Here is a 10,138-nt window from a genome sequence, read left to right as displayed (position 1 = left end):
TGTGTGCGCACCGCTGTGCCAGTTAAGACCTGCCTTTCAAACGTGTTAAATATAGACGCAAAAATAAGCACCGCAATCATTTTCAGGTTTGATAAATCACTTTGCGCATGCTAAAATAACATATTTACATTTTGTCCTCCCAACGCACGTAAAATTGCGTGTAAACGACCCACATTGCATATGCATTAAGACAAGAACGCTACATGGGCTGCGTGCTATTTTGCCCGTGTGAGGGACACACTCCTAGTTGCGCCCTGTTAGTAGATCAGCATCAACGCAAATGTGCGTGTGCAATCCAGTTTGCGCAAGTTTTTGCACATTCACACCAAACTGGGTAATGCCCACACGGAAATAATTTACTAATCTTACTGTTCCTGAGACCCAAGGCCATATTTCTCCTTTCACAGGCGCCTTTTGTGTGCTACACAGATAAGTTCATGATGTGAGAACCGGCTATAAAACTATGTATCTTTCTCTGTGTGTCAGAGCCATCTTCACTCTCTCTTTGCAAAGAAATCCTCAACAATCCATTTAACACTCAAGCTTTTATGTCCTCATCAGACATCTTAAGACACATTTTCCCACAACAGTGTGTGTGCAAAAATGCCTAATTCTAAATACAGGATTTTCTTTGGTCTGATAGAACATGTAACAAGGGCAACACATTAAATGTTAATTAATAGAAGTAATGTCAACAAATTATGATCATTGTCATATATTGTCTGTTGGGTCTATTTTAAGGTCTACTGGATGTTATGAATTGTTGCTATACAAATACAATGTAATTGAAAAGTGATTAAATTTTTCCCCATATGGAATGATTTTCATCCATCCATCCATTTTCCACCATATTTTCCTCCACATGAGGGCCTCACAGTGAAAGGCAGGGTACACTCTGCTCCGAGTTGTATCATTTATCAATTTAAATCAAAACCCTGTCATCTTATATGCTAAAGCACAATGTAACACAGCATTATAATTGAAAATACTCCATTAAGCTTGATTTTAGATGGGTGTTGTGTAACATTTCTTTGGTGCAGGTGATTTGCTTTTGAGCAGATAAATGCTGGAGCAACGTTGCCATCTAGTGGCTAAACTGGAGAAGTCAAGTGTCAGCTTGCATTCTGATCTATAAATAACAAGTGCTGAAGTTGAGACTGAGCCACAGACTTGTGAGCGTGCTCACAGAGGAAGGACGTAACATTTTGAGGGTTGTTGTTGTTGTTTTTTGATATGCTTTAACTTGAATAAGGAACACAGTTGGTTTCTGTTGTAAAGGGAAAGTAAAAGTCTTTACTTGACCTTTGCTCATACAGTTGTGACTCACTGCATTTCCAGTAAGGGGTGAGTAGTAGTTGTAGACTGCTCTTTCTTCACACAGTATTGCTCAGCAAGACCATTTGTTTCATTGCTTAACTTAATGTATGGAGTAAAGCATTACTTTTAAACCAGGTGTAAAAAAAAAATAAAAACAATTCTAATTTTTTTTTTCTTGTGCTGACTCCAAGGTGTAATGTCAAGGGAGACATTTCCGTTCACTTCTACGACACTGCGCTCTCTGAGAGTGGAGCAGGAGTTTCAGGAATGGGAGGATGCTCGACGAGCGTTGGCCCAGAGGAGAGCTTTGACCAGGATCCCGCTGCCTCGAGCTCCAAGGCTTCCACCCAGGCAGCAGCGGCATCTTCAGGAGGTCCGGGCTCCTCCACCCCAGATGCGATGTAGGGACACATCTGTCCACAACACCTTCATGTGTGGAGACATGAGAGGAGTGTATGCAGTGCTGAAGGACCCAGCGATGGTGAACGCACTGATGGAAACAGTGCATGAGGAGATGGCATATGCTCCAGAGATGGGTAAGACTTCCAAAACGTCTTTTTTTAAAATTATTAATATTATTATTATTATCTTACATTAATGTTTTTTTGTTGATATTTAACAATCGCCATTCCTCTGTCAGGCATGTGGACACTGAGCTCCAAGGTGAAACAAAGCTCAGCTTTACGTCTGGCTGCCAGCAGAGGACATTCAGGATGTGTGGAGGAACTGCTGTTTCGTGGAGCTGAGGTGAACGCAGACCCTGGAGGCAACACAGCTCTCCACGACGCCTGCATAGGTGGCGATGCTGTCTGCGTCGGGCTGCTTCTCTCCCACGGAGCAGACGTTGAACTGCTGACCGCAGATGGTAGTGCCGCTCTTCACCTCTGCACATCTGCACAGTCCTTCCAGTGAGTTATCAAGAAGCTGAGATCGCCGTTAAAGGTTCATCTTAAAGGTCCGGTGTGTCACATTTAAGAGGGTTTATTGGCAGCATATAATGTACTTCACAGAGGCATTCATTCTTGTTCTGCCATGTTTCTAGTGGATGAGTCAAACCAGCTAGAGCATGCATCTTGTGTATGTGTCACTAAATCTTACACACTGGACCTTTAATGTTGTAATCTTGGTCTGCCAAAAATATAAGAAAATTTAATATTTCCTAAAGGCTTTTTAAATACAAAACCTTGGATCATGCACCACACACTTTTTGTATTGTCAGTAATTGTGCATGGCTTGATTCGAAAACTGGTACCTTGTTTCAGCTGTGCCGAGTTGCTCTTAGAAGGAGATGCCGAGGTCAACGTGAGGATGAAGGAGTCGAGGCTCACACCTCTGCACGTGGCGGCTCGGCGAGGCCTGGAGGAGCATGTGGAGCTCTTCCTGAGCCATGGGGCAGACGTGTTGGCCACAAATCGGGAAGGGGAGACTCCTCTGAACACTGCTTGCTCTGGAGCCGAGAGGCCGTCGGAATCCGGCCACTACCTCAGAGTGATTCAGATGCTGCTGGGTGCAGGAGCCGACCCCAAAACTGCAGGCAGGAAGAAGCACACCCCACTGCACAACGCCTGTGCAAACTGCTGCTCCAGGATCGTAGACATCCTCCTGCAGCACGGAGCAAAGGCCGATGTCGCAAACTGTATCGGATACACACCAATGGACTGCCTGTTACAGGTAGTAAATAAGGGCTGGGTGAAATTTAAGTAAGGGCAGTTAATTTTAGTATTTTAAAGGGCAGTTGTAAAATATAGATTTATGACCATGAATATTATAATATTTTCTTCCCTTGTGTCTTAAGGTGGTGGAAGACTATCTGGACCAGCAACCTGAAGAAGTAGCACGGTTGCTTTTGAACTATGGAGCCAAGTCTGTTTTGCCAAAGGTCTGGAAGAGAATATGTTAACACGTACATGTAAAATTAAAGGTCCAGTGTGTGATATTTAGGATTTAGGATTCAAATTAAATTTGCTACCCATTTGTATGATTGTATGAGGTGTAAAAATTGCTTTTTTGACTTTTATACCCTTATAATGAGTCTTTTTTTATGAGCCTATTTACCATCTTCTTCCAGAATCAGGAAACTGAAATAATTTTTTTGCAGTACATCAAACAGTTGACTGTTTGATGTACTTTAAATGTATTTTATCTTATTTAAGTGCATAAGTTGATGGATTTGTTCATGTCCTCTGTACAGACGCTAAAGCAGTGCATCCTCTCTCCTGCCACTCTGGAGGTGATGCTGAACTCATATACATGTGTTCCTCCCTGTGACTGGATGGACTCTCTTCCTGCTGAGATAAATGAGGTATACAGTATGAGTTATCTGCTGCGTTAAACCACTTCCTGTTTGGTTGTTCTTTATAACCAGTGCCTCGGTTTCTTCCTCTCTACCTCAGGAGCATCAGGCTTTCTTTGACTTGGTGCGTCAGCGCAGTGGACAGCCTCGCTCTCTGCAGCATCTCTGCCGATATGCGTTACGCCTGCACCTCGGAGCCCGGTGTCACTCAGCAGTCAATAAACTGGACATTCCCACTTCTGTGAGGGATTATGTGCTGCTGCGTAATGATGGAACACTCCAGTGACTGTTAGTTCTATAGAAGAGCAGCAACGATTTTATCGCAATCGATTAATCTGTAGATTACTTTCTCGATTAATAAGGTACTTATTTGGTCCATAATGTCAGAAAATGTTGATTGGTGTTTACCAAACCTGGAAATGATGAGGCTCTTGATTGTCTTGTTTTGCCCACAAACCAAAATGATTCACTTTTAATGATTTATTTGTCACACAGAGCAAAAACCCCCAGAAATGATTCACATTTAAGAAAAAGAGGACGATTGATTTAGTTATATATTAACAATCAATTAATCGAATAATGGTTGCAGCCCAAGTGTTGTTGCAGGGTGGTGCTTGTTCAGAAATATTGTCTGAATTGTCTGATATAAAATATATATCTTCATTTTCTTCATTCTGTTTATTTTTCACTTGTTTTTGCAAACTTTAAAGTATTTTAATGTTTGCAAGTTTTACAAACAATGCATAATTAATAATTAATTATGCATTGTTTGTAAAATAATAATTTTTATTTGAACTCTTTGGAAGAAAAAGCACATTTGGCTTATCTTTTTTTTTTACATATTTACAAGGAATGCTTGTTGTTGGTTTTGCAGTTTTACTTTAATATCAGCATTAAAGTGCTGTTATACATCTAAATATAATATGGAGTTATACCATTGCAGCAGTAAGAAAATTAATGTATTTTTCTTTTCTTTTACGTTTTTATGTGTGCAGTTAATGTCTTGTCTAATTGGCCTGAGTTTATCAGAAACAGAAGCAAAAATAGCGTCATACTGGCTTTTAAAAATTTAATTACTAATGCCTGTGACGTCATTTTGACTAGTAAACAATGAATTCCAGATATCTGTAATGGTAATTCCAGACAGTCAAACCTGGCGATCAAATGTTAAAACAGCTTGCTAAACATACAAACCGGTGTGTCCCTTAACAGAAACAAGCGCTACGTCTGTCCCGGGATGACGTCACACCGCCTGCGCTGTGTTTATTATGTGGGGTTTAGCAAATGCTAACTAGTGTTTAGCTCCGTCTTCAAACATGCTCTGAGCTAGCTGCGGGCAGGTAAGGTCGCGTCATTTCTACACTAAAACAACTTTAACACATCCACACAAATATCGTACATTTTCAGTTGTTTTTTTGTAAGACTTTGGCGCAGAAACAAACCGAGCAGCGAGAGTCGTTAACTACCGAAGGACGTTTTTCGGCTAGCAGTGTGGGCTGGCGAGCTAGCCCTCAAGCTAAAGCCTACAGCTACAGCTTAGCTCGCTAAAGTGTGCGGTAGAAGGAGGTGAACTTAAACATCTACATCTGGTGCACGGAATGGCTAAGTCGAATATAACGACATACGTATTACCACGGAGCGTTGTGTAGGTGTATCATAGTTACAAGACAACAGCTGTGGAACAGCGCCTATGGTTGCTGTTGCTTCGGGTCTGAACTCAGTGCAGTCGTTTTCATGCTAAACAACTTTTCTACATGATCACACCTTAAGACTGGATCGCAGTTTGTCTTCCATCTTGTAACCAAAACAGCCGGTTATGATTTGCTGCTCGGCATCGTGACTTTCATGGACTGAAACACAATGACTGTGTAATGACTGTTTCATATAGAATAGCTTTGATCTAAGGTGCAAGGTCAGAGTTCACGTCATCTGAACTATGCGATTATTGTTGCACATTTTCTTTCCCAAATTTAAGAAATAAGACAAAAGTGAAATTTGGTTTCATATTATTGTATGTTCTATTTTTAAATTAATTACTTGAATATAATGACTAGATGTTTTGGGTGTCAAATAGATATGCTGTTATGCAGGGGTGGGTCAAAATATCGATTTGGTGATATATATCGTTGTTCGTCCTCATGCACGGTAATCGATATCGATATTTTAATGAATCAATTAAGGCACTCTAAATTAAACAGTCCCTGCCAGTTTGTTTTCGCACAGTGACGCTGTTCAAATGAATGAGGGGGAACTTGGGCAGAAGTTACCTTGCTGAAAAAGAGGGAGTTTGCAGCAATACATAGACTTTATGCACTTTGTTATCCGTGTAAATAGAGAAATCCTGCACTTTTAACTTTTCACAGACGTTTTGTTTTCTTCACGGATCCATTTGCTACTTTTCATTAAGGAGCAACGTTTGGTTTGTAGTTCAATTGTCAGAAGTTGTGAAAGCCATCAAAACAACTGATATTTACTGTCCCACACTTTGACACCCTTTTGTTGTAGGGATTCCCAGCATAGTGGTCTGTTGCCTAAAGGGTGGGGTGGAGTTGGATACACTGCAATTTGAATTTGAGATCGGTCAACAGAGAATGCAGACAAACAGGAATGGGGAAAACACATTATGACAGAGAAAGGATTCTTTATTAATTAATTATTTTTTTGTTTCCATTTAAAGTAGAATTCCAGCACAGCAGTGTTAACTGTGTCATGTTTTTCCTCCTTGAGTTTATTGGTGGGCTACACTGTGTCACACTGATGTGATGATGTCACATCGAACTGCACTGTACTTTGGTGGAAACACAGCTTTCGGTGATGACACGTTGTTAGAGCTAGGTATCGAAGTTCAGCACTACTTGTGGTATCGGCCGAACTTCCTCAACATAGAAAAATGCATTGTCATTCAATATCGTATGAAGTTGATCTAATTAGTTTTGATGAGCCAATAGGCAAACTACTTTGAGTCTGTTAACATGTTAGCGGAAAAAAAATCAAATAAAACAGATTTGACAGTAATGCTAATTTACCCAAAAATAGATTTCAGATCAAAAAGTATTCCAGATATCAATATTGCTACCATTTTAAATATTTTAATCAACACCCAGCTCTTCAGCTATGATTAGGCGTTCACTGCATTTTGATTGTAACATTGTTTGCGTTTTTCTTCAATTTCTGTCTTCAGCAGGTGAGGAAGACAGAGATGGCAGTGTGTGCACTGACCATGTTGGACGGGATGGAGGGGGAGGTCACAGCAGCAGGGGGTGTGTTGCTCCTGGTCCTGGCCCTCATCATGGCTTGGCTCTCAACTCATGTGGCCGATCGCGGAGACCACATACTGGGCACCATCCTCACCGTGGGCGCTCATGCGTCTCTCATCGGACTGGGGGGCCATGACACTTACAGCGGAAGCTCTCCCAGCGCCGATCCCCCTGAACAGCAGACTCCTCCACCTTCACAGGAAAACAAGTCGGATGACGGTGAGCCAGGGAGTGAGAGAGGAGAGGGGGAGGAAGCGGAGGGAGTTAGGACAGATCTTCTGCTGGACATTCAGAGCAAACAACCACAGGCTGAAGGACTGCATAATTCTGATGATGAGGATGAAGGTGATGATGATGAAGATGATGATGAGGAGGAGGATGAAGAACTGGAAGAGATGGAAGAGGGAAATAAAGGCGTCATAAAGTCTCTCCCTGTTTTAACCAGTACCGTTGCCCCCACCACGACCACCACCATGACTACAACTTCCATTTCTGTACGGCTTAAGTTCTTAAATGACACCGAAGAGTTGGCTGTTGTCGAACCACAGGATACAATAGGAGAATTAAAGAGGTAGGTTTAAAACATACACATTACATAGGATTGAGAAAAACATCTATACTCAAACACTTATTATTGCCGAGTAGCAATTGGTCACAAGGAGGTTTTGCAACTGGGAATGCAGACAAACTACAACCAGACATGAATTGTACTATATCAGCTGTCAATCACATTGGTGTGCACTCGTGCCATGCTTCATCATCCGTGTTTCTCTAATTTACAAAAGTGACACCCTGTGCTATTGAAGAAGATCTGAGACCAACTCCTCAGGAAAATGTTTATGGATGTTTTAAATCAAGTAAAGAGGCATAAGCATGAAACACATGAAAGTTAGGTGATGTTCTTAACACTGAGCTGGCTGAACTTAACATACAAACTTAAAATGGATACCTTTTTAATGGCTCTTCTCTTCTTTTCTTCTCCAGTAAATACTTCTCAGGTCGGGAGCATCAAATAAAACTCATCTACCAAGGCCAGCTGCTGCAGGATCCTAAGAAGACTTTGTTAGCCCTAAACATCTCACATAACAGTGTGATCCACTGCCACGTCTCCCCGGCTCTTCGCGAGGTCAGTCCAGAGGAGGGAGCCGAGTCTGGGGCAGGAGTCGGGCCTGGGGGATTCAGAGCTGCAGGTGTGGCCATCAGCACCAGCAGCCTGGTGGTTCCTGTGTTCGTGGTGGTGCTGGCTGTGGTGTGGTACTTCCGTATCAACTATCGGCAGTTATTCACTGCCCCTGCGACCATCTCCCTGGTAGGAGTCACTGTGTTCTTCAGCTTTCTCATATTTGGGATGCACAGCCGCTAAAAAGGCAGAGATGGCACACGCTTGTAAGCTGAATGTTTTGTGGTAAAAATAAAAATAACCACAGTAGGTGGGGGGGTATTTGTAGACATGGACTAATCAAAAAAGGCCTCTGTACAAACACAGGTGACTGGAGTGTATATGTATGTGTGTATGGGTGGTAAGCTCAGACTGTTTGCGCATGTTCCAAGATAAGATGGGTGATTGTACAATATATGTGGGTAAATAATCTACAGTAAGTGAACATCTGCTTAAAACTGAACCATAATTTAGCTTCTCTTCAAAAACGACTTAGTGGCTCACACCACGTTTTATGCTTTATCTTGTCCGCTTTTTTATTTTAATTGTTAGTCCAGTTTCTGTGTTTTAAGATATAGAAAACCAGATAAATGCAAGAATCTATATCTTCTGGAACCACTCTCTGTTGTGCTGTGTGCCAGTTTGACTTTTTAACGTTACTTTGCATTATGTGAATGATTCAAGTGGTGTAGGCAAATACAAACTGTACAGCTACGTCAATGCTGTGCTCAGAAACTAAACTAAACTAAACCATAGTCTTTAAAAAAAAAAACTTTTTTTTGAGAAGATATTGTAAATATACTGTATTATGTATTTTCTGTAAATAAAAAGATCAAATGAATCGGGTGAACCTGCATCTGGCACTTAAAATTGGAGGGGGATATTCAGCTCTCCTGATAATGCTGGACTGCTCTGGCTTCAGTGATGTCTCAGATTAAAGCATTTCAAACCAAACCTGTTACAGTATCTGTTTGTGGTCCAAAGAAGTGACCTCTCTGAGTGTGATGTGTTTATTTATATACAAACATAGCTATGCATGGCAGTGACAAAAAAAAACCAACATTCCGTTTTGTTCAGATACAACAATCATTCACACACGCACCCATGTGAAATTGTGCGTGAAAAAATAAATACTGAAAACCCACAGCATTGTATTTTCAGTCACTTCCCACAGAAGTTTACCTTTAGTGCACGTCACAGGACCTCACTGCAAAAAAAAGATTAAAAAAGGGCACAAACAAACGTTACTGCAAACACATGTGGAAAAAGTAAATTCCATTATTTTGATCACACTGGAAAAAACGAAATATGCCTGATAAAATACAGAGTATACAAAAACACCTGGGTACCACATGGCCGGCAGAACACTTTACTTTGATGGTACAGGAGGATAGTTAGTTTTCGTTTCTAATATATTGAAAAATAAAACAATGCTGAAGAAGTGGTTGTTTGTACATTAGAAGCCCTGCTTCACCGGAATTGTTGGCTTAGTTGTATTGTGGAATTTCAGGTTGTGCTGCATCATGTAAGCAATACGAGTACGATACGTAACTGCGATTGTACACGTGCCTTGAAGCCTGGATATTTAATTACCATAACTACTTGGATCTCGAGATGAGCCGACAATACTCGGTCATAGGTATTGGTCGTATATGCGCAAAAAACACTGTATATGGGTATAAAATAAAGAGTAACCAATACGATATTGTAAGCGCAACTACTACACAAACAAAATGCTTTGAAGGGAGGTCCACCACGGTCATGTGACATGGACATGAGTAAGAGCTGCATTATGTTGAAATGGCTGCTGCTGCTAAATGCATCAATGCAAATATATTGACAACTAGGTTGTTAAAAGAGGCGAAACACTATATTAGACTGATACTGATAGACTGGTATTGTTGTGCAATAAATGTTGATATTCCCAACATTTACAGCTTTCTGTACATACGTTCACAAGCACGGCAATAGTCAAGCCTTTTAGTGAAGAAAATAAGACCCCTTTAACATCAATTCTGAAAAGTTGCAAGAACTAGATTTGTTTTTAAATAGTACATCCGATCGCTAAAGCAAGTAATTCATCTTCACCTCTAACAACACACATTGTTTATT

General features: G+C 41.0%; 2 protein-coding genes across 2 annotated transcripts; both read left to right on the top strand.

The window, feature by feature from the left end:
* The first annotated feature begins 1,204 nt into the window (after window positions 1–1,204).
* Window positions 1,205–4,215, top strand: asb16 (ankyrin repeat and SOCS box containing 16). The gene is made up of 7 exons (XM_083896655.1): window positions 1,205–1,344; window positions 1,509–1,853; window positions 1,958–2,225; window positions 2,580–2,988; window positions 3,113–3,196; window positions 3,509–3,619; window positions 3,711–4,215. Exons 2-7 carry the CDS (start codon window positions 1,514–1,516, stop codon window positions 3,894–3,896), a joined length of 1,398 nt encoding a protein of 465 aa, XP_083752781.1. The 5' UTR covers window positions 1,205–1,344; window positions 1,509–1,513; the 3' UTR covers window positions 3,897–4,215.
* A 641-nt stretch (window positions 4,216–4,856) lies between these two features.
* On the top strand, window positions 4,857–8,965 carry tmub2 (transmembrane and ubiquitin-like domain containing 2). Its single transcript, XM_083896592.1, has 3 exons — window positions 4,857–4,950; window positions 6,792–7,438; window positions 7,852–8,965. The coding sequence occupies exons 2-3, from the start codon at window positions 6,810–6,812 to the stop codon at window positions 8,228–8,230; spliced, it is 1,008 nt and encodes a 335-aa protein (XP_083752718.1). The 5' UTR covers window positions 4,857–4,950; window positions 6,792–6,809; the 3' UTR covers window positions 8,231–8,965.
* Window positions 8,966–10,138: the final 1,173 nt, after the last annotated feature.

The sequence above is a fragment of the Microchirus variegatus genome, assembly GCF_963457635.1.
Source record: "Microchirus variegatus genome assembly, chromosome: 10".
Taxonomy (NCBI): Eukaryota; Metazoa; Chordata; class Actinopteri; order Pleuronectiformes; family Soleidae; genus Microchirus; species Microchirus variegatus.
Note: the sequence above shows the minus strand (reverse complement) of the source record. Positions and strands in the feature narration are given on the sequence as shown.

Excerpts from the sequence above, each read along its gene's own strand:
- tmub2 (XM_083896592.1), top strand. The coding sequence starts at position 6,810 with ATGGCAGTGTGTGCACTGACCATGTTGGACGGGATGGAGGGGGAGGTC. Across the intron at positions 7,439-7,851 it reads ACAATAGGAGAATTAAAGAG|TAAATACTTCTCAGGTCGGG; the intron begins GTAGGTTTAAAA and ends TTTCTTCTCCAG.
- asb16 (XM_083896655.1), top strand. The coding sequence starts at position 1,514 with ATGTCAAGGGAGACATTTCCGTTCACTTCTACGACACTGCGCTCTCTG. Across the intron at positions 2,989-3,112 it reads CAATGGACTGCCTGTTACAG|GTGGTGGAAGACTATCTGGA; the intron begins GTAGTAAATAAG and ends TTGTGTCTTAAG. Across the intron at positions 3,620-3,710 it reads TTCCTGCTGAGATAAATGAG|GAGCATCAGGCTTTCTTTGA; the intron begins GTATACAGTATG and ends TCTCTACCTCAG.